Source organism: Festucalex cinctus, chromosome 19 (genome assembly GCF_051991245.1).
Source record: "Festucalex cinctus isolate MCC-2025b chromosome 19, RoL_Fcin_1.0, whole genome shotgun sequence".
Classification (NCBI taxonomy): domain Eukaryota; kingdom Metazoa; phylum Chordata; class Actinopteri; order Syngnathiformes; family Syngnathidae; genus Festucalex; species Festucalex cinctus.
Genome location: NC_135429.1, coordinates 13,129,451 through 13,153,353, shown reverse-complemented (window position 1 = coordinate 13,153,353; position 23,903 = coordinate 13,129,451). Strand labels below are relative to the sequence as shown.

Genomic DNA, 23,903 nt, shown 5'->3' with positions numbered 1-23,903 from the left:
ATCATACATAACAGGGAATGTTTAGTTCAAGTAGGTTTTACTTAAAAAGTGTGTAAAAATGTGGACGTATACAAAATGTAGCATAAGAGCCTAAATGTAATTTTTACGCCATTTTTGGGTTTTTTAGTTTTTGTTTTTCTGTCTGCCATAAGGTCCAGTTGTTGTTTTTTCCCGTGTAAGAACAGAGTTGTTTGACATTGATGGCTCTATTCTTGAAAGAGATTTTCCAATTGAAAAAGGAACGAATATGAGCAAAGGAAATGTCAGGTAAGTATGTAAAGAGGCCCACGGGAAAGTCGAGATGTCAGAGCGATTCGCAGCCTTTCCTCTCTCTCGTCCCACACTCCATCCCTCGCTCCCTCGGCTCTGCGCGAAGATTAAAGCGAGTACAATAAAAAATAAAAAAAAGGGGGGAGAGACGTCCACCTCTAAATCGCTTTGAAGGGGAAACTTCTGTTGCTATAGTCGCTCCTGTCCTTTCTTTTCCGAAGCGTGCCACGGCTCAAATCGGCTTTCGGAAATTAATCCCCGCGTTATTGTGGGAGCGAGTAAACAAACCAGGGGGGGACAGAAGAAGCAAATGGAAGGTGAGAAATTGCGACGTAAAAGCTTGTGTTTCTCCACAGAGAGATGAAGGTTACTCATGCTTGTGGACGCGCTGTGGGAAAAGCGAGAAGGGAACAAAGTGGCAAGGGGCCCCGCGAAGGAAACGAAGCGGCAAAAGGCGAAGCCATCCCTCAGGGAAGAAGCGCGTCGCAGCTTTTTAACAGCTTGATCTTAAAGCACCTCGCTCTGTCTGGCCTAGGTCCAGCTTACGGCTGGCTTTGTCTTCCCCTGGCTTCACTCAGCCACTTTGCCCGAGTGGCAAAAAGTCATTGTCTGCAAATCCTCCTCCTGAAGCCTTCAGCGCTTCCCATCGCATCTCTCCACTGAGATGTACTTATGTGAGGCGGCGTGGCTTCAGTCTGACAAAATCTGAACTTCCCACTGAGCCAAGATTAAACTCTAAGTGACCACACTGACAACTTCTCTCTCTCGCTCTTTGTGCAGTTGGCTACCATCTTGCTTTTTTGGACAGTTTTAACACCCATCTGTCTGGCTGCCTCCAGAAACTCTCCATGAGAGCACTTTGCGGCCCGATCTAATAGCCTGTATGTTACCTCTCCATGTCACCACATTTACTATACAGCCTATTTATCACTGTCCTCCATCATTGCTTTTCTGCACCATCCATCAGAGCTATTTCCCTCTTTACTGCCTCCGTTATTCAAGACCACAAGTCATCTCCGCGCTTGGACGCAAGTACCATTCTGCTTTTTTTTTCTTTTTTTTTTTGGTCTCCCTTGATGTACAAAGTTCGTCCCAAAGCAGCATTAAACTGGCATCCCGACTTGCCATCAAGCGGCACCGAGACAGCAGAGGGCGTTTTAGGCAGTGCCACAGTGCCACTCAGTGGACGTTAAAAGAAGTACAACCCGTGATGAGGTTGACGTGAACTTCCATCCATTCAACAGAGACAACTGACTGAAACGCTCCTGCTAATCAATAACAGGTGATATCGTATGTTGCCTCACATGTCATATTGTTAGAAGTTTGGGGAAATGTGTTAAAAAAACAAAAACAAAAAAAACTCAAATAGTCCATTACAGGAAAGAAAAAAAGTGATTATAATAATTTATAAGGGTGTCTACAGAGAATCAACGAATCAATTATGTGAATGGTTTGTTATTTAAAATGTGAAATAATTAATGCTTATAGTGCCATTAATCAAATGTAAAACATTTCGGAATTATGAGTGTAGTATTTATTATTTGTTTTTGCTCTGTTGTTGGTGATTCATGGGACTGAATAATAAACCTGGTGTTTCAAATTATTCCTTTTCCGGCTAATTGATTTGTTTTCTTTTCTATGGGAACAAAATAAACCATCCGTTCATTCATGAGTTACACTTGCATAATATAATTACTGTATTTGGATGCGGGCAACAGAGAGGGGAGGCGATGATCGTACCGCTGCCGCCATCTTGTGGCCACTATGAGAAGTGCTGTTGCTGACAACTTCCGGCAATTCAAAACAAATATCTTTTACATTTGTGTCTCGTGCTATTCAATTGTTTTAGAAATTAAAACGTATAATCAAACTGCTATTCTTTTCCTTGTTACATTCAGACAACAAACTATAATCAAGCTACATTTCGATTTTTGTGTTTCTGTTGTAAAACGGAAATCAAATAAGTCATTATTTCTAGTGGCGGTGGAGAGTTGGGGGCGGTGCATGTCAGAAGGTCAACGCCCGAGTAAAGGTGAAAATGGGAAGCAGCCGAGAGATGTGGATCATGTGATCAAATGCATGCAGTTGATTATGAAGCAGCTAGCAGACGCTCCGTGCAGATAAATGCAATCCAAGACCTTTTAAATTCTCTTTGAAAAGCAACAATTTCCGAGGTAAACCAAAGCAGTCATCACAACAAGTCACCAGGGGGCGCTACTGTGCAAAGCGCCGTTCAACAAGCAGAAGGTTGGCTTTGATTGGTTGGCGTTTGGTCAGCCCTTCATCAGGTGAAATTGGAGACAGGTGTGCACGAGGGTATTTGACCTTCATCAAGCTCGCGCAGTGCTCCAGTGCGGCATAATCGCGACCGTCAGACAAGTGAGCACACCAAGCAAATATGTGTGTGGCTTGTTGCTGTTTTTCACCACGATATGTTTTGTTGCAGGATTTTCCACACTTGAGGGACACGTCAGCATTTAGGTTTGAGCACAGCACGGCACAATTCACTCCGTTTGGCGTTTGCATTATGTTCTTTGTTTCTTTTTGCGTGATTTAAATGATTTTGGTGTTTTATTTTTAATGCTGTACCTTCCGTTCTAGGTTTTACTCGAGATTCACCAATGCACTGACATTCCAAGTCTGGAAGCTATTAATAAGAAATACTGTCGAAAATTTGAAGGCTCCAGGTGAGTTTTCCAGATATTGCAGTTTTAAAATGGCTTTTCAAACTAATTATAAAAATCCATCTAAAGTACCCGACATTTAATTATTTTTCACGAGTAAATTATTGACAAATGTGTAATATTTTAGTTTTTCCTATTGTCTTTATTTTCCAGAACAAGCTGAGATGGTCAAGTGGGAGGCATTTGATGAGATCAGATTTGCTGTCGGCGTCAAATGTTTGTTTCCCCTCAAGTCTGAGATATTGCAGTTGTAATGTTTATTTCATCTTACCATTTTTTACTTGTATTTCAAAATAAATTTTAGAACGTTAGTTTTGTGTAACGTCTGTATGATTATGAAATGTACAAATAAAGTGCAGCACACTATTAATTTAGTATTTGCCTTTTGCAGGCTGGAAGAGGAGGCAAGCTGAACAATTCCACAAGTCAAGGATCAAGCGACACAAGTATGATGCATTTCAACAAAATGGGGGGCATAGTGTTGATCTCTGGGGTGTGCCTTGGTTGACTTGCTTTCTTGATGCCGTGTAGGATTTGCGGAACCATTCAACATCCCCACTCGTTTGTTTCAGGGTTGTGGAGTCATCACATTTGCTGAGGGGTACCAAGAGGAACTGGATCCAAGGTAATGTGGTGTTTATTTTATTTTTTTTTTTTGTGTGCGAGTCTCATAAGTTGCTGACCGCCGACAGCATTTCTCATACTGACCAGGAGATGGCGACAGTGCGGCGTCTGAAGAGCTATTTTTTAATGGTTTATTGAACTATTGCAAAAAATATCACAACGACCAGTACATTGCAACAATAACACCCCCCCCCCCCCCACCAAAAAAAAAAAAAAAAACTAGTCTTCAAAACAGACTACACTCGACAGCCTAAATTCCACAATCACGAACTACAAATCTGGAGAGAATTAACTAGAATCCTGTTAATGGGGAAAAATAAAAGTAATAAATGAAATGTAATTTGACTTTGGGGAAAAAAAAATTTTTTTCTTGTGGCGGTCGACAGTTGGGGGCGGTGCAGGTCAGGTGACCCGTGATCAGAAAGTCAACGCCCGAGCAAGGTGAAAATGGCAAGCAGCCGAGAGATGTCATGTGGTCAAATAAAAGCAGTTGCTTATGACGCATACAAATGACAAACGCTCCATGCAGAGAAATGCAATCAGACATTTTAATTCACTTTGAAAAGCAACAAATTCTGAGGTAAACCAAAGCAGTCATGACAAGTCACCAGGGGGCGCTGGTGTGCAAAGCACCGTTCAACAAGCAGAAGGTGGTTGGCGTTTGGGAAGCTCGTCATCAGGGAACATTGGAGACAGGTGTGCACAGGGGTATTTGGCCTTCATCAAGCTCGTGCAGTGCTCAGGTGCGGCACAATCGCGATCGTCAGCTGAGTGAGCACACCGTGACCAAGCAAATATGTGTGGCTTGTTGCTGTTTCTCACGACGATATTTTGTTTTGTTGCAGGATTTTCCACACTTGAGGGACACGTCAGCGTTTGAGGTTTGAGCACAGCACGCCACTCTGTTTGGCGTTTGTTTATTTTTGCGGGATTTTTTTTGGTGTTTTTAATGCTGTACCTTCCATTCTAGGTTATATACCAATGTAGACATTCCAACTGTGGGAGTTAATAAGATGCTGTTTAAAATTAGAAGGCTCCAGGTGAGTTTACCAGATATTGCTGTTTTAAAATGGCTTTTCAGAGTAATTATAAAATCCATCTCAAGTACCCAACATTCAATTTTTCATGGGGAAAATATTGACAAATGTGTATTAGTTCTTTGTTTTTATTTTACAGAAAAGGCTGAGATGGTCAAGTGGGAGGCATTTAATCAAATGACACAGATTTGCTGTCGGCGTCAAATGTTTGTTTCCCCTCAAATCTGAGGTATTGCAGTTGTAATGTTTAATTCATCTTACCATTTATTTTACTTGTATTTCAAAATAAATTTTAGACATTTAGTCTCATGTAATGTCTGTATGATTATGAAATTTACAAATAAAGTGCAGTACACTATTAATCGAGCATTTGCCTTTTGCAGGCTGGAAGAGGAGCCAAAAGAACAATTCCACAAGTCAAGGATCAAGCGACACAAGTATGATGCGTGTCAACAAAAGGGGGGCATAGTGTTGATCTCTGTGGTGTGCCTTGGCTGACTTGCATTCTTGATGCCAATTGTGTTATGTTGGGTTGAATTTGAAGTGAGGGCAGGTTTAAAAAAAAAAAAAAAAGTTTAGAGCTGGTAGTTGGAGCCTAAATATTCTTGCTTGAGTTTGTCGAGTTCTTCCACCCGTCACCACACAGGGAATGGTGCTAGCTTAGCTAACCTAGCTATTGCTAAGCTAACATGATAACCAGCTCGCTAGACTGCCACCTAGTTGCGGAGTAAATGAAAGTGTGATCTGTTACTACAGCTGCTGTACTTTTTTTAATTAATTTTTTTGTTCCTGTGATGTATTTTGCAGGGCAAATGGGTCAAGATCAAGAAGCAACCAGCATCAAATTTAATCTTCTAACCCAGCCAGTCGGCTACCAAAGAGTAAAATCTTGAGCTAAGCAATAGGTGACAAGTGGCTGGAGCCCAAATCATGGGGCTCAGTGATAACGGCACACCCCAGCTGTAGTCGCTCGAAGCAAGCTCCACTAGGGCTGACTTTGTACGAAGTAGTCCTTTATTTTCTTTGAGGAACGTGATAGCACTTTCGCTTTTTTTTTTTTTGGGGGGGGGGGGGGGGGGGGCAATTTGGCAGCTGTGCTAAAAATAGCTTTGGCATTGATATACACTGCTTTGGTATAGTTCAACAAGTAAATACACTTACTACCACTTGTATGCTAGCTACTTCCTTGCAAATGTGTGGCTTGTTTCTCATGACAATATTTTGTTTTGTTGCAGGATTTTCCACACTTGAGGGACTCGTCAGCGTTAGAGGTTTGAGCACAGCACAGCACGTCACTCTTTGGCATTTGCATTTTATTTTTTTGCGGGATTTTAAACTTTTTTTTTTTTTTTTTTTTTTCCCTCTGTACCTTCCATTCTAGGTTATATAAGAATGCACAGACATTCCAACTCTGCAAGTTAATAGATACTGTTTAAAATTAGAAGGCTCCAGGTGAGTTTACCAGAAATTGCTATTTTAAAATGGCTTTTCAGAGAAATGATAAAATCCTTATGAAGTACCCAACGTTACATTTTTCATGATTAAAATATTGACAAATGTGGATTAGTTTTTAATGTCTTTATTTTACAGAACAAGCTGAAATGGTCAAGTGGGAGACATTTGATGAAATGACACGGATTTGCTGTCTGCGTCAAATCTGAGGTATTCTAGTTATGTTTATTTAATCTTACCATCTATTTTACTTGTATTTCAAAATAAATTTTAGAACGTTGGTCTTGTGTAATGTCTGTATGATTATGACATTTACAAATCAAGTGCAGCACACTATTAATCTAGCATTTGCCTGTTGCAGGCTGGAAGAGGAGCCAAATGGGATGAGGCTAAAGAACAAGTCAAGGATCAAGCAAAAGAAACATGCGTGTCAACAAAAGGGGGGCATAGTGTTGATCCATGGGGTGTGCCTTGGCTGACTTGAGTTCTTGATGCCAATTGTATATTATGTTGGGTTGAATTTGAAATGAGGGCAGATTTCAAAAAAGGTAAGAGCTGCTAGTTGGAGCCTAAATATTCTTGATGGTATTTAGTTGCGTGACTTGTTAACCCCCCCTTTTTTTTTTTTTTTTTTTTAAATAAAGCCTCTTAACATGTGACTTATACTTGTATAGTAAATTCCCAAATCTTGATTTGACTTAACCACTTGTTAAAATTATTCAGTCTCCAATGCAGTTTGAGCAAGTTGGATTTTTTTTTTCTTGTTTCTAATCTGATCAAATAATGACTTGTGAAATGAACAAATGCAACCTAAATTACAGAGATTTTTGTAACTTACCAGTTAATGCCTTGATTTCCTCATTGACCAAATTATTCACCCCCTTAGTTGCATCTGTACTTGGGAAGTAGGACAACAGTCTTTTGGAATAACACCTTTTCGATGTGAAATGCAGCTTGCCACAAGGTTCTTGCGGCCATCGACGGCTATCTTTGCCCATTCCTCATGAGGAAAAAGCTTCCACTTTCATATTTGCTTTGTTCGGCAACTGTCTTCTTCATGACAAATCAGAGATTCTCTTAAGTTTGATGGATCTTCCAGCACTTTGTCTGCATCCAAACTAAGATTTGGAGGCATGCTTGGAATTGTCCTGTTGGAAAGGTCCGTCTCTCCAGCTTTCATCAGACTATGAAATTGACTTGATGGTACCTTGCACATGCTGACAATCGCATGTATCCAAAGAAAAGTCGTTAAGGTGCACTTTTCTTTTCAGGCCTTGTTCCTCTTGACATGTTGAGCAACCAAAGTTCAAATTTTTGTCAGGTTGCCCCTGACGAGAGCATTCCATGACCTGTGGGCTTTTGAGTTGACTTCTTGTACTTTGACTATCACAGCTGTCATCCGGGTATTCCCCCACCTTTTTTGCTTCAGGTATCGACAGCAATTCCACTGACTTTTAAACTTGCCAGTTCAGGCCTCCAGTTGTCTCTTGTAACGTTTAGTTTTTTTCTTTTCCTTGCTTACGAATGGAAACGATCTCTGGTTTTTTTTGTTTTTTTTTCCTCCTTTCTCTCTTTTCTTGTCATTACCTGGACTTAACCATTTAGCAAAGACATCATTGTCTGGAATGAGCAAGAATATCACATTTTATGTACATTTGCTAAATTTCAGACCGGCAAGGTTCTGTTGACACCTACATGTGTTGACACCGCTTAAAAAAGTTGTAAAGGGTTGACTAATTGTCTGAAAATAACAGTTGCAATATGTTACATGAGTGTATTGGACAAGTTCTTATTGGCTCTAAACAAGTGTAAAACATGCAGAAACTTATCTGCAGGGGGGTTGAATTTTTAAATTTTGGAATATTTAAACACCTTTCAAGTACAGTGCATTTTATCTTTCAATGCACATTTTTTCTTTAAAAACAAATTTCATTTTGGTTTTGTTACTTTTGCATGTCGTGTTGAATTTTTTTTTTTTTATGGATTAGGTGAAAACATTGGCACTATTCTAAAGTGTAATTAAAGATTTTTGATCCTGTGATGTTTTGCAATGCAGATGGGTGGAGATGAAGCTACCATCGCTAAATCTGAGTTTTGTTTAACGTGGCAGATGATGAACCACAACTGAGACACGAGACCAGGTAACACTAGTTCACACGACAAAACAAAACCTTCATTCCCACATTTTGTTTTGGCTCCATTCCCTGTAATGACGGGTGGAAAGGCACCGCTGGCCGGCTGGCAAGCGGGTCAGCCGCCGTTTTTTTTTTTGGCGGCTGGTCCGCTTGTCGGCCGGTCAGCGGTGCCTCTTCCACCCGTCACCACACGGGGAATGGAGCAAGCTTAGCTTAGCTAAGCTAACCTAGCTATTGCTAAGCTAGCTTAGCTAAGCTAGCATGCTAACCAGCTAGCTAGCCTCCTGGCTAGCTAGCTGCCGCCTAGTTGCGGAGTAAATTTATTTATTTTTTGTTGCTGTGATCTGTGTTACTACAGCTGTGGCTGTAATTTTTTTGTTCCTGTGATGTATTCTGCAGGGCGAATGGGTCGAGATCAAGACACTACCAGCATAAATTAATCTTCCAACCCAGCCAGTCGGCTACCAGAGTAAAATCTTGAGCCAAGCAGCAAGTGGCTGGAGCCCCAATCATGGGGCTCAGTGACGATAACGGCAGGCCTCAGCTGTGGAAGGTAAGCGGGTCTGTCGCTTGAAGCAAGTATCAACAGGGTTAACTTTGTACAAAGTTGTCCTTTATTTTCTTTGAGGTATGTGATAGCACTTGCGCTATTTTGTTTTTATCTGGCAGTTGTGCCAAAAATAGCTTTGGCATGGATGATAAACACTGCTTCTGCCTTGGAATAGTTCAACAAGTAAATACACTTACCACCACTTGTATGATAACAAAAAAGTATAGCAACCTACTGCTGTAGTCTGTCATTGGATTCACAGGAATGCACTATTGACATTGGGAAAGTAGTTGAGTTGGTAAGCTTTTGTCATCCAAAATTACTTTCACATACAAATTAACTTTAAGATTAATAAGTTTCTTTCTTCTGTAGACATTAAATCTATGAAAAAGGTGTTGCGCTCCGTTTTGATGTTTGTTTAATTAACTTGGAGCTTTGCTTGTACCTGAGAAGTTGTGCATGCCCCAGGTGTCCATTCCATGTTTCACCAGAGGGGTCGCAAATGTGCCAAAACTCTGAATTCTGCGTCATGGGCCTTTTAATTTGCCTGGACGGTTATGCTCCCATAAAATCTTTTCATCCCGCCTTAGAATTATGCAATCGCGCTATCTCGCCTGTAGATGGCAGTGTAACCATTTGAGAGGCACCACTCACTTTTGGTGAAACTTAACTTTTGTAGGACTGCCTGTTTGGCACTTTCCACATCGCCAGCTTTCAAATACATATGTAGAGAAATCGGATTGGGGTGAAAAAAAATGAGAATTAGTGTTTAAAGCTGCCATCATAGAAGTTTTGACTGCAAAGGCTGCACCAAGAATAAACACTTGACCATGCAAAGACACAATGTGGAATAAATTTTAAATAGCATTGCGCATGAAACGAGTCCAAATTCAACCACCTTAAACATTGTGATAATGTCTTAAAAAAAAAGAATTTAAACTAGAGCATTTGCTCTGCTAATTACATGGATTATCTTATTTCAATAATTTCTTTCTAAAAGGGAAACTTTAAAATTAATTTCTCACACAAAGTAAAAAAATTAAATCATTTGTTTCACTTTAGACAATTGACATGAATATTTAAAAATAAATCCAGTATTTAATTTTAATCTTAACAGAACAATTTACAGTCAATCAAAAATGGAATAAAACACAATTATTTCGCCATAATGGATGGTTGTCAATGTACATAATCTTGGATGCGCTAAATGTGGAACTTCAAACTTAAAATGGAAATACATACGTTAGGTTTTACATCAAGTTTGAGCCATGAACATGTAATAAATCCCCAATAAAGTAATGTGTGACATTATCGTTAAAAAGGTATTGATAGCAGCCAGGATTTTTATCTTTAACCAATTAAAGTGCATTATTATATTTTAGTACCTTTTCAGGGTTGACAATTTCAGGAAATTACATTTAGTGTGTGCCAATCCAAGTTAAGTTGTCTGTCTTCCTTGGCAGTGTCAACCAGGGGATACAGTTCCTAGTTGATATGCCAGACAAAATAAAGCACAGAACTAGGCGAGGATGGCAATAGAAAGCTGTAGTGTGCAGTGTAGGGTTTGCGGACCAACTCCAACACCCCCACTCCTGTTTGTGTTTCAGGCTTGTGGAGTCATCACATTTGCTGAAGGGTACCAAGAGGAACTGGATCCAAGGTAATGAATGTGTATGCTTTTTCTTTTGTATTTTTTTCCCCCCTAGGAAAAATGTAAAGGAAGGATGTGCACAACAAAATCCAACTCAGAAGTTCTTTGAATTTTATTTATTGCTTCTCTTTCCAATATTAGGACATGTTGCGTCTTCATCTAATAAAAAAACAAACAGCATACAGCTTGTGTGTATATTGTATTTATATATAAACTTATTTTCAAAAGCATAATTTATAGCTTGTGTTTAGATATTAAAATTTGGCACTGTACTTGAGCACCTTATTGAACAAATTACAAGATGTAAAAGTGTATTGGCCTAGTTTACATGTCCAAAGGAGTCCAAGAATTTATCTAGTCTTACCTCGCTATGAATAGGTTATGTATAAAAAAAAAAAAAAAAAAAAATGCTTTTCTTAAATGCATAATTGACTTGAGCCTTCACATATGGAAGCCCAAAAGTGTCAAATCAATAAATAAAAAGGCCTTTTTGAAATAACTATCCTTTTGATAAATAACAGACAATTATGTAATATGGCCATTAAATTGTAAAATGAGGCGTTAGTATTAAGTGTTCATACTGTTTAATGTGTAAAAGATTTTATTTTGATTAAATATTTCATAATGATTTTATCATACTTAAAAATGGCATAATTTATTTTCATGGTTTTATAAGATAAATGTTTTGCAAAGTCTTATTTCATAATTTAATTTTCCACAATGGTCTTTTCCATAATGTCGTTTTACAGCCGAATGACTTGGCCTGTTAATCAGTCAGTGGGTGGGACCACCTGTTTGATCCTCGATCGCCGTGATGTCTACCCCATAGCCTGACGCAGATGTTTAACAAGGTCTTTACGTTATGATCCGATTCTAAACGATTTGCTACTACTTGGAGTACTTCTGAAAGTGACTTATCTCCCGTATCCGTGCTTTAGCAAGCCTGTGACCACATCAGGCGCTAAACTCTTCACGCGTGAATCAAGACTGCAAGTGTTGCTGCTCATGGCTGTATAAGGGACTCGGCCAATCACGTAACTGGCTCCGCCTCATGTCATTTGACAGACCAAGTCATTCGGCTGTAAAACGCCATTATGTGAAAGACCATTGTGGAAAAGGACATTATGAAATAAAAACTGACTTTGTAAAACGTTTTCTTATAAAACCTTGAAAATAAAAAAAAACATAATTATTTCAAAAAAAGTATGACTTTGTTAAAATCATTATGAAATATTTAATCAAAATAAAACATTTGTTACATATTAAAGAATAGCATAACACTTTTCATATTACTAACAGATCATTTTTAAAATTTAATGGCCATATTGCATAATTGTCATTTACCAAAAGGATAGTAATTTCAAAATGACCTATTTAATTTTGACACTTTTGGGCTTCTATATTCACCTGTGCGTATGTATATTATAAATTTCCCAAACGATGGTTACATACACTTAAAGTATTCAAACCTCCCTCCCACTGCAGTTAAGTGCTTCAGCAAGTAGAACTCCCCCCCCCCCCCCCCCCCCCCCCCTTGTTTCTAATCGGATCAAATAAGGACTTGTGAAATGAACACAACCTGCATTAGTTTTTTTACTAAAGTACCAATTAGTGTTGCCGTGCTAACAAAATTTTGACTTCTATAATATACCAGCATAACATGCCTCAATACCGGTACTGAAATTGCACATTGACAAAAATAAATATAAGCAAATGCAGCAATATTGAAACTGACAAATTTCAACAATTTAAGGAAAAAAATAAAATAAGATGTATATGCTATTTTGTGCTGTGAAATTGCATGCCAATTGTTGAAGTACTAATTTGACTGCATTTATGGTAGCCCTGAAGTGCAAAAACACTAAGCTGCAAATAAAAACACAAACTGAATAAAACCAAGCATAGCAAATCAAAAATCACACCAGTGAAAATGTAAACACTAAAAGAAAAAAAACTAAGGGAATGGCAAAAGGAAAGACAAACATGATCACAAAGTAATCACAATTACAAGTCAGAAAAATACAAAATGTGAAACGAAACAAAGCAATCGCCGTAAATGCGTGACTTTGAGCTCTTATTTTTTTTAAACGAATAACTTGATAGACTTTTGTTAATTAGTTTATATTCAAATTTTCTGTGTTTTATGCTATGTATATAACAACAAATTCCATCTGAAACATGTTGCCTCTGAACGAAGCCCACTGTAAAGACTAGTCCGTGTGAGCGTTCAGCCTCAATCGAACGTGATTTAAATGTGGACTTTTTTTTTCCCCCCTTATTTTTTTGCAGTTTTTTTTTTTTTTTTTTTTGCTGCAATTCAGGGCCACAGTAGCATTTGATGTTGTCCATTTGAAATAATGGGAATACAGTGGCACTCAAATGACATAATGTAACATTGCTTGAGTGTGCGTGCGTATCTCGTCTCCGTTCTGCTCCCACTAGTCAAATGTGTCATCAAAAAGCCTATTACAAACTAGGAACAAAATTTATTGTCACATTCTGTCATCTGCCTGTTAATTGAATGCAGCTTGAGTCCATGGCAGGAGTGATAGTTTTCTCATGTTTTTCTGTGAAAAACATTTGCTGTTACCAAACATTTCTAAAATTGAAAACCACACGTGTTTATTGAAAGTGTACGACGTGGCAACAGAGTTGGAGGGCTCTCGCATTTCCCCCCCCCTTTTTTCAATACCGGTACGAAAAAAAAAAAGCTACAGACGCCAAATGTTTGTGGTACGGTACTGGTACCCCGTGCAACACTAGTACCAGTAAATGTTGCTTTGATTTCCTCATTGATCAAATTATTCAACCCCTTTAGTTTCATCTGTACTTGAGTAGTAGTACAACACTCTTGGAATAGCACCTTTCAGATGTGAAAGGTAGCTTGCCACAAGGTTCTTGCAGCCATTGATGGCCATCTTTGTCCGTTTCTCATGATCGCGTTCACATTAGTTGCTTTGTTTGGCAACTCTTCATTACACATCAGATTCTCTTAAGAAGTTTGATGGATCTTCCAACACTTTGTCTGCATCCAAACTAAGATTTGGAGGCATATGTGGAATTGTTGCCCTGTCTGTCTTTCAAGCTTTATCGTCAGACTATCAAATTGACAGCCACAATCTCCTGATTGAATTGATGGTACCTTGCACATGCTGGCAATTGCATGTATCCAAAGAAACAGTCTAAGGTGTACTTTTCTTTTCAGGCCTCATTCATTCTTCTCCTGACATGTTGAGCAACCAAAGACTTTAAATTTTTCTCGTTGCCACAGACAAGAACATTCCATGACCTGTGAGCTTTTGAGTCGACTCTTCTTGTATTTTGACTGTCACAGTTGCACAGCTGTCATCCGGGGATCTTCTTCTCCCCCCCCCCCGCTTTGCTTGAGGTATCAACAGCAATTCCACTGACTTTTACACTTGCTGGTTAGGCCTCCAGTTGTCTCTTCCAATGCTAGTTTTTGTTCTTTTCATATTTAGTCTTAATTATGAATAAAGTGACCTCCCCTCTTGACTTTGGCCATTACTTGGACTTAAACATTTTGCAAGAACACAATTGAGTTGAAGGAGGAAGAATATTTGTTTACATTAGCTAAATTTTAGACCACCAATGTTCTGTTCACACCTACACATGTTGTCAAAAAAGATTAAAGAGTTAATTGTGAAGGGGTTGACTAACTTTGTCTGTGAGGAAATCACTAAAAGAAATTAAGTTTAAGTTACATGAGTGTATTGGGTATATGCCACGGAGGAGGCGGGACTTCCAGGTTTTTGCACATCAGTTTTAATTCCAGTTTACGTCTCCGCTGCGTCACAATACTTGCGCTTCTGACTTTTTGTGCCCCTCGGTAGCGTGTTTCCGTCGATTGTAGTGTGTCAGTAGTCCAAAGCATTTCAGCATTCCCATCGTCGGGAGCACGCGATTGGAGGCGCAGGTGTGAGTGTTGGAGCGTGGAATGGAAACGGCGCTTATTTGTGGAAAGCCGGAAATCCCGCCTCCACTGTGGCATATACACCATTGGCCAAGTCATTTGATCTGATTTAAACCAGGAAAAATGTCAAACATCCTGAAATACTTTATCTGCACGGGGGTTGAATTGATCAAATTTAAACATCTTTTTAAGCACGGGGACATTTATTTTTCAATTTAATAAAAGAAAAAAAGTACCTCTAGCATTGGTTTCTTTGATTGTACTTGTGCATGCATATTGAAGTGCCTTATTTTAAATGGATTAGAGGAAAAAATTGCACTATTCTAAAGTGTGCGTGATATACAAAAAGTGAGAATTTGATCCTGTGATTTGTTTTGCCGTGCAGATGAAGCTACCAGTGCCAAACAAATTAGGGTTTTGCGTAGCAAATGTTTTTTAAACATGTTTTACAGTTGTTTTTTTAAACACAGGAAGCACAGCAGCATTTCAAGTCCATTTCACAATTGTTTCAAAAAAGTACCCCTTTAACAAAAACATTGGGTTTTAGAATTTACTTGAGCGTGTAGTGTTTAATATTGTGCAGTGCCTTATAAGTTGATTTGTATAAAATTTGGCACTCTTGTGTTTTTGTTTTGCAGGATAAGTGGGTTGAGATCAAGGCATGATCAGCACCGAACCAAAGCAGGGTTCTGTTTTACGTTGCAGACGAGCGGGCTGACACCAGGTGACACTCGTTCACATGACAAAAAAACACAACCTTCCTTCCTCTATTTGAGGACTGGCTCCGTTGCCTGCGCAATGACGGGTGGAAAGGTATCGCTGGCCGGCTGGCAAGCAGGTTTGTCTTGGGAGGGAGGGTGGTGGCTGACCTGCTTGTCAGTCGGTCAGCGGTGCCTTTCCACCCGTCGCCACACGGGGAATGGAGCTAGCTAACTTAGCTAGCATGCTAAGCTAGCCTCTTTGCTAGCTAGCATGCTTAGCTACCAAGCTAAGCTAGCCTCGTGGCTACCTAGCATGCTAAGCTAGCCTCTTGGCTAGCTAGCATGCTAAGCTAGCCTCGTGGCCAGCTAGCATGCTAAGCTAGCCTCTTGGCCAGCTAGCATGCTAAGCTAGCCTCTCGGCTAGCTTAGCATGCTAAGCTAGCCTCTTGGCTAGCTAGCCTTCCGCCTAGTTGCGGTTTAAATGTTCTTTTGTTGTTGTGACGTGTGTTACTGCAGTTTTCTGTAATTGTGTTTGTGAACTATTTTGCAGGGCAAAAGTGTCAGTGAAGCGACAGTCAAGCAAATCTTTCTACCCAACCAAAAAGAAGAGTACAAATCAAAGCCAAGCAGCAGGCGACAAGTGATGGGCGCCCGATTCATGGCACTCGGTGAAGACCAACTGCAGGCACCAGCTGTGGAAGGTAAGCCTCGGCTGGTCTGACTCTTATGGCTTTTCACAGAAATATGGCACAATAGTAATTTATGACTGTGTGGAGAACTTTAAATAAAATTGAATGTGTTGTATTCCAGTCTCTTGGTTGTAATTAGTTTAGATCTTCAAGTTACTCCGGCGATGTTGTCAATATAACCGAAACTAAACACAGCAAATTTTACTACCTACTAGAAGCATTTGTGGTAAATGCCCCCTTTTTTTATATATCAAGTGGAATATTACCGAGGTAGATCACAGTAAAATTAAGAAAGTTAAAAGTGGATTATTGATGTAATTGTTGTAACCTCCTTCCAGTAGGAGTAAAGTTTGACATCCCTGATCTACATTGAAAATGGGCTTGACTGGTTACACTTCATATATTTAGAAAATGAGAATGGATCATTATCATGCAGCTTGTGCAACATAAGTAATGTCTGAATGTTTACACCAGAAAAACAATTGGGCCTAATTTTAATTTGGCTGTAATGGAAAAACAAAAATGCTAATGGCGGGGGGGCCAAATTTGCTGATCTTAAACAATAATGGAAGCACGATTTAATGAACATTGATTGTACTCTGAATGATGGACGTCAAATTAATTTCAGTGTTGACCTTGCGACTTAGGGGTAGCCCGTTCATTTATTCAACACATTCCTGTCTTGTCTTTGGATGATTGTTTTTGAACGGTTAACTTAAGGCTGTGTATTTTTGAATAGTCAGTAAGAGCAATTTCATTTGTGGAGTTGGATTACTGTGGTCCAATAAAGGTGGAAGTCAACACTTGTCCTATTTATTTTCAAATGTTGAGAAAGAAAAATAGCTTAAGATGTTTAATAGTCACAGTTGGACTAAAGTGAACTAAGCAAGAATTACATCCACTGCGTATAAATGCTAAACATGCTTTGTTTAGGGTGCATTGCTCTTGTTGCGTTGCTTAAGTCAAGGGAGTTTACCGAGCCGTGGGCTGATATTAGGCAAATATTGGCATCTGCCTTATTTTATTGTTGAAGACTGATAAATTTTAAAATGGTTGCTTTTATTCAGTGTGCTCAGCAAGTAGACAACAGAGGTTAGACTGGACTAAATTTGTAAATCCCTGACTTGTCTTGCATAACTCAAAATGGCTTGTAAAAATGATTCCTTCAACAAGTGGCAACTCTGCAAGTGAAAGTCACTCATGTCTGCCTAACTTGTTTCTGTTACAGAAAAGCATTGTTGTGAAGGCGACAGTTGCATTTAGGCCACACAAGAATGCTGGAAGTGAAGACAACTGTTGAGACATTCATTTCTCAACTGGTCAGTAGCTGCATAGAAGATGCACTTTGTCTGATCTTGCTTACCTGGCCAACTCTCCGTTACAAAGGGTTAAGGCCCCCCTTTGGCTCCAACCGTAGTAACACGGGATTTACGGAGGTGACGGGGGCGCTTCAAGCTGGCGTCAAAAAGGATTCGTTTAGGTTCTCACGGCCCTAGTTTTAGAATGTCAGCCCCGACTTCCTTTAGACTAAACCCTTAAAGAGTAACCTTTGATGATTTAAGGATATAAATCTAATCACACTCTTTTTACAGCGGCTCCTTTTCTTATGATCGATTGCACTTAGAATGACCTAAACATGTTTTACTGTCCTTGTTAGAACCGTAAGGGCTTGTTTTATTTGTTTATGTAAGCCGAAATAACCTTTCAGGAATTTTTGGGAACGCAGCCAACATGTAGATGGAACTATTTATTCAATAAGGTATCTAAGTATGACTCAAATGGTGAGAGAAAAGTGTTAAAGCAGGAAAGTGAAGGTTGGGTTTAAGAAATCAATGATTAATGTGACCATACACATAAAAACTCTAAACTACTTCTTGTCTTTCTTGGTTTATTACTTGATCAGTGTTCAAACCAATAGCAAAGCAAAATTTGTGCAATAATGAACATATGTTGATTAATGACAAAAAATAATGATTCACATCATAAATTCAAACAGAACAGAATCACATGTACTCACAATTTGTTGCTCCTTACTCCAGATCATCAATTGAAGAAACAAGAAAAATTAAAAAGAAAAGAAAAATCAAAAACCAAAAAGAAGGGCAAAAGCTTTGAAAAAGAATTATTCTTTGCTGGGTGGTCACGACAGGTAGCTATTCTGTGATGAACCACCTGGGCCTAATTATCTTTGAGCTAAACTAGTAGCTCAAAGAAAATAATTGAGGAAGTTTATCATTTACTATCCCGGCTATTTAATTTAATAAAACCGATCAAAACAAGGGGAACTATTATCTTCTAACAGCCAATCAAGACAATGTGTCTACCACAAATTACTCTTATTTTGATTGTTAGAATTACTTCCTCATTTAGCATATAGGGGTAAATGGGGCACAGAGACGAAAATGCCCTTCTCGGCAGAGAGAGAGCCTCGCTCTTTTTTGCACGCGCAGCCTCGTTTCGTCCCCGCCAATTTATACCCTCGGGATGCTGAACATAGCATGACTAAGCACAGATGAGTGTGTTCCAGTCAGTCTGTACCAAAGTTTGAACTGCTGAGTTCTAAATGTCTGGTGCTTACTTCCTCTTTTCAGTTCCTCTTAAAAATGCGACCTTAACAGTTTTGCAAAACACATTTGTTGACAAGGTATAATTTTCTATGCTGACAAAACATTCATGATTTTAAAATAAACTGTACTTCCCATTTGTGAATAAAATCCCTTCAAAGCTTTTTACTCATAATGCCCCACACCAATACTGATTAACATAAAAATTCAAACCAAACTCCAAACAAAATACATGGTATGTTAAAACCACAAAACCAATGACAAGTGAGTGTGTGTTATGCTGGCTGCTGGTTCACAAGTATATTTACCAATTATGGGGCATGTTTAAACGCTAATGAAGTTGACACTTACACCAAAGACATTTCAGACTAGTGTTGTGTGACATACCAGTTTTGTGTGACATAGCGATTATCTCAAACAATCATTGCATCGTTGCATTCATTTGTTAATACATGGCACAGGTTCACATTATTCATGTTAGTGACATCATCCATATTTTAACTTTTGGTGACATCTGCTCAGCCCTCAGCCCGTGTTATCCGTCAACTTGAAATAAAGTTGAGTGAAAGAAAATGTTGGTTCTACTGCTATTTATTTGGAAAGCCCTTCACTGGTATAAATGTTAAGGAAGGAGATATTTGCTTTTACCAAAAGATAAACCAGCCAGCACTTTTCTTCATTTTGTAAGAAGTGAAAATCTTTTAAAATGTAGCAAATCCTGAAGCTTTTAAATAAAGGTTGTGCTTAAAGGCATTTAAGCTGCAGACTTGTTTTGAAATGGTCTTCCCTCGCTATAACGCGGTTCACTTTTCGCTGATTTTTTTAAGTGCAATTTTGCTAAAATTTTTATCGTAATATACCATTTTATAAAATTTATGAAGGTTTGAACATTGCCAATGTTTGAACAAGAGAGAAATGTGAGAACATGTAAATGCCTCAATGGGAAAAGTGTATAAATTGTGCGGTCGGGGATTTTAGAGCCTTAAAACAAAGCTAACTACTTCGCGGATTTCATTTATTGCGGGTATTTTTTGGAACCTAATCCCAGCGGAAAACGAGGGAACACTGCACATTCAAAGCTTATACATTCAAAAAACTTTATTGATGCAGTTAAAACTTATACACACAAAATACTTTGTCAAGGCTTATACATTCAAAAGTTACACGTTCAAAATACTTTGCCAAAACGTATACATTCAAAATACTTTGTCAAAACTTATACATTCAAAATACTTTGTCAAAACTTATGCATTCAAAATACTGTATTGATGCAGTCAAAACTTATACATTCAAAATACTTTAAGTACTTAGCATTTCAAATCCATTTTATCTTTCAAAAATGCACCCCTTCAACAAAAAAAGGTACATTGGGTTTTAGACTTTACTTGTGTGTAGTGTAGGATATTGTACAGTGCCTTATAAAAGATTTTTGTCACTCTTGTAAAGTATGCTGTCTGAGTCAATAAAAAAACTGATTTATTTCATGTGATCTGTTTTGAAGGGCAAACGGGTCGAGATGAAGTGATCTGCACCAAACGATTCAGGGCTTCTGTTTTACGTTGCGGACGCGCCGGCTGATGCACAACACCAGGTAACACTCGTTCACATGACAAAAAAACACAACCTTCATTCCTTCCTCTATTTGAGGACTGGCTCCGTTGCCTGCGCAATGACGGGTGGAAAGGTATCGCTGGCCGGCTGGCAAGCAGGTTTGTCTTGGGAGGGAGGGTGGTGGCTGACCTGCTTGTCAGTCGGTCAGCGGTGCCTTTCCACCCGTCGCCACACGGGGAATGGAGCTAGCTAACTTAGCTAGCATGCTTAGCTAGCCTCTTTGCTAGCTAGCATGCTTAGCTACCAAGCTAAGCTAGCCTCGTGGCTACCTAGCATGCTAAGCTAGCCTCTTGGCTAGCTAGCATGCTAAGCTAGCCTCGTGGTCAGCTAGCATGCTAAGCTAGCCTCGTGGCCAGCTAGCATGCTAAGCTAGCCTCTCGGCTAGCTTAGCATGCTAAGCTAGCCTCTTGGCTAGCTAGCCTTCCGCCTAGTTGCGGTTTAAATGTTCTTTTGTTGTTGTGCCGTGTGTTACTGCAGTTTTCTGTAATTGTGTTTGAACTATTTTGCAGGGCAGAAGTGTCAGTGAAGCTACAGTCAAGCAAATCTTTCTACCCAACCAAAAAAGAATACAAATCAAAGCCAAGCAGCAGGCGACAAGTGATGGGGGCCCGATTCATGGCACTCAGTGAAGACCAACTGCAGGCACCAGCTGTGGAAGGTAAGCCTCGGCTGGTCTGACTCTTATGGCTTTTCACAGAAATATGGCACAATAGTAATTTATGCCTGTGTGGAGAACTATAAATAAAATTGAATGTGTTGTATTCCAGTCTCTTGGTTGTAATTAGTTTAGATCTTCAAGTTACTCCGGCGATGTCAATATAACCGAAACTAAACACAGCAAATTTTGCTACCTGCTAGAAGCATTTGTGGTAAATGCCCCCTTTTTTATATATCAAGTGGAATATTACCGAGGTAGATCACAGTAAAATTAAGAAAGTTAAAAGTGGATTATTGATGTAATTGTTGTAACCTCCTTCCAGTAGGAGTAAAGTTTGACATCCCTGATCTACATTGAAAATGGGCTTGACTGGTTACACTTCATATATTTAGAAAATGAGAATGGATCATTATCATGCAGCTTGTGCAACATTATTTTAATGTTTGATCATGTTTACACCAGGAAAACAATTGGGCCTAATTTTAATTTGGTTGTAATGAAAAAAAACAAAAATTGCTAATGGCCGGATGCCAAATTTGCTAATCTTAAACACTAATGGAAGCACGATTTAATAAACATTGATTGTACTCTGAATGATGGACCTTAGATTAATTTCCTTGTTGACCTTGCGACTTACAGGTAGCTCGCTCACTCATTCCTGTCTTGACTTTGGATGATTGTTTTTGAACGGTTAACTTAAGGCTGTGTATTTATGGATAGTCAGTAAGGGCAATTTCATTTGTGGAGTTGGATGACTGTGGTCCAATAAAGGTTGAAGTGAACACTTGTCCTATTTATTTTTTTAATGTTGAGAGAGAGAAAAATAGCTTTTAAGATGTTTAATGGCCCCAGTTGGACTAAAGTGTCAAACTAAGCAAGAATTACATCCACTGTGTATAAATGCTAAACATGCTTTGTTTAGGGTGCATTGCTCTTCTTGCGCTGTTAGTCAAGGGAGTTTCCCTCGCCATGGGCTGATATTAGGCAAAAATTGGCATCTGCCTTATTTTATTGTTGATGGCTTAATAGGATACATTTTAAAATGGGTGCTTTTATTCAGTGTTTATTGTTAAATAGACTTTATAGTCAAAACTTATACATTCAAAATACTTTGTCAAAACTTATACTTTCAAACCTGATACATTAAATACTTTACAGGTCCAAACTTATACATTCAAAATAGTTTATTGTCAAAACTTATACCTTTAAAACTTATACATTCAAAATACTTTGTCAAAACGTATACATCCAAAATACTTTATTGCTGCAGTCAAAACGTATACATTCAAAACGTATACATTCAAAATTTTTGTCAAAACTTAAATATCCAAAATACTTTATTGATGCAGTCAAAACTTATACATTCAAAATAGTTTATTGTCAAAACTTATACATTCAAAATACTTTGTCAAAACTTATACATTCAAAATTTTTGTCAAAACTTGTACATTCAAAATACTTAATTGATGCAGTTAAAACTTATACATTCAAAATAGTTTATTGTCAAAACTTATACATTCAAAATACTTAATTGATGCAATTAAAACTTATGCACTCAAAATACTTTGTCAAAACTTATACATTCAAAATACTTTGTCAAAACTTAGACATCCAAAATACTTTATTGCTGCAGTCAAAACGTATACATTCAAAATTTTTGTCAAAACTTAAATATCCAAAATACTTTATTGATGCAGTCAAAACTTATACATTCAAAATACTTTGTCAAAACTTATACACTCAAAATAGTTTATTGTCAAAACTTATACATTCAAAATACTTTGTCAAAACTTATACATTCAAAATTTTTGTCAAAACTTATACATCCAAAATACTTTATTGCTGATGTCAAAACGTATACATTCAAAACTTATACATTCAAAATTTTTGTCAAAACTTAAATATCCAAAATACTTTATTGATGCAGTCAAAACTTATACATTCAAAATAGTTTGTCAAAACTTATACATTCAAAATACTTAATTGATGCAGTTAAAACTTATACACTCAAAATACTTTGTCAAAACTTATACATTCAAAATAGTCAAAATTGCTAATGGTGGATATTCGGCAAATATTGGCATTGCCTTATTTTATTGTTGATGGCTGTTAAATTTTAAAATGGGTGCTTTTATTCAGTGTGCTTTGCAAGTAGACCCCCGACCTGCCAAAGAGGAAAGCAAAGGTAAGACTTGACCCAATTTGCAAATCCCTGACTTTTGTCTCACATGACTCAAAATGGCTGGTAAAAATGATTCCTTCAAACCAGAGTGGCAACTCTGCCAACAGATCTGCAAGTGAAAGTCACTCATGTCTGTCTAACTTGTTTCTGCTACAGAAAAGCATCGTCGTGACGACGACGACGACGGTTGCATTTGGGCCACACAAGAATGCCGGAAGCAAAGAAGTGAAGACATTCGTTTCTCAGCTGGTCAGTAGTTGCATAGAAGATGCACTTGAAATAAAGTGAAATCAAAGAAGAAAATGTCAGTTCTCCTGCTATTTATTTGGAAAGCCCTTCACTGGTATAAATGTTAAGCAGATATTTGTCTTTATGAAAAGACAAACTAGGGGTCATTGTGTAAGATGTGAAAATCTTTTGACATGCAGCTTTTAAATAAAGGTTGTGCTGAAAGGCATTTAAGCTGCCCACTTGTTGTGCTGTTTTGAAACGGTAAACATTGACGGCAACTTTTTGTCCTGAGCAAATCACAATCTAAATCAAAAATTATATCCGTTGTATCCCGCTCTAATGTTGACGCCAAAAGAATTTTCAAAGATGTTTGTATCATACGAATACTCAGGTAAGTTCACTGAACATCTGATAGAGGTCATTTAATGCACAATTATGACTTGACTAAAAGAAAACTGTTGAATGGGTGGCATGCTATTTACTTGTACACCTTCATCCACACTTACAGTCATACTTTTATACACCAAAAAACACTCCTATAAACCGAAGAAACTTGTACACTTGAAATACTTACAGTTTAAAAAAATTATGCACTTAAAATACTTTTACACCATCCAAAAACTTACACTTGAAATACTTTTACAGTCAAAAAACTTATACATGCAAAATACTTTAGTCAAAACTGACACACTCAAAATACTTTGTCAAAACATATACATTCAAAATACTTTACATTCAAAATACTTTATTCTCAAAACTTATACAGTCACAATACTTTACATTCAGAATACTTCACATTAAGAATACTTATACATTCAAAATACTTTATTGGCCAAACTTATAAATTCAAAATACATTACAGATCTAACTTATGCATTCAAAACGTATTCATTCACAATACTTTGCATTCAGAATACTTCATATTCACAATAC

General features: G+C 38.2%; 1 protein-coding gene and 1 long non-coding RNA gene across 8 annotated transcripts in view; one reads left to right on the top strand and one right to left on the bottom strand.

Annotated features, from left to right (window-relative positions):
* Positions 1-2,311: 2,311 nt before the first annotated feature.
* Positions 2,312-23,161, top strand: LOC144007650 (uncharacterized). Of its 7 annotated transcripts, none has more exons than XM_077507470.1 (23): positions 2,312-2,649; positions 2,717-2,751; positions 2,872-2,957; positions 3,108-3,170; positions 3,346-3,400; positions 3,527-3,579; positions 4,173-4,459; positions 4,549-4,618; positions 4,755-4,844; positions 4,999-5,052; positions 5,851-5,886; positions 5,997-6,067; positions 6,206-6,277; positions 6,429-6,615; positions 8,124-8,208; positions 8,602-8,755; positions 10,360-10,412; positions 14,973-15,058; positions 15,586-15,736; positions 16,953-17,043; positions 19,790-19,879; positions 20,409-20,557; positions 22,896-23,161. In XM_077507470.1, exons 4-8 carry the CDS (start codon positions 3,119-3,121, stop codon positions 4,585-4,587), a joined length of 486 nt encoding a protein of 161 aa, XP_077363596.1. In that variant the 5' UTR covers positions 2,312-2,649; positions 2,717-2,751; positions 2,872-2,957; positions 3,108-3,118; the 3' UTR covers positions 4,588-4,618; positions 4,755-4,844; positions 4,999-5,052; positions 5,851-5,886; positions 5,997-6,067; positions 6,206-6,277; positions 6,429-6,615; positions 8,124-8,208; positions 8,602-8,755; positions 10,360-10,412; positions 14,973-15,058; positions 15,586-15,736; positions 16,953-17,043; positions 19,790-19,879; positions 20,409-20,557; positions 22,896-23,161. The 7 variants fall into 7 exon arrangements, with proteins under 7 accessions (XP_077363596.1, XP_077363594.1, XP_077363595.1 ...); XM_077507468.1 differs by having other exon boundaries at positions 2,312-2,751; positions 4,173-4,321; positions 4,424-4,459; XM_077507469.1 differs by having other exon boundaries at positions 2,312-2,751; positions 4,173-4,349; positions 4,424-4,459.
* Positions 22,355-23,903, bottom strand: part of LOC144007653 (uncharacterized) — a 94,361-nt gene continuing 92,812 nt past the window's right edge. The window contains exon 4 of the long non-coding RNA XR_013280297.1: positions 22,355-22,721. This is a non-coding gene — a long non-coding RNA (uncharacterized LOC144007653). The remainder of the gene's footprint in view (positions 22,722-23,903) is intronic.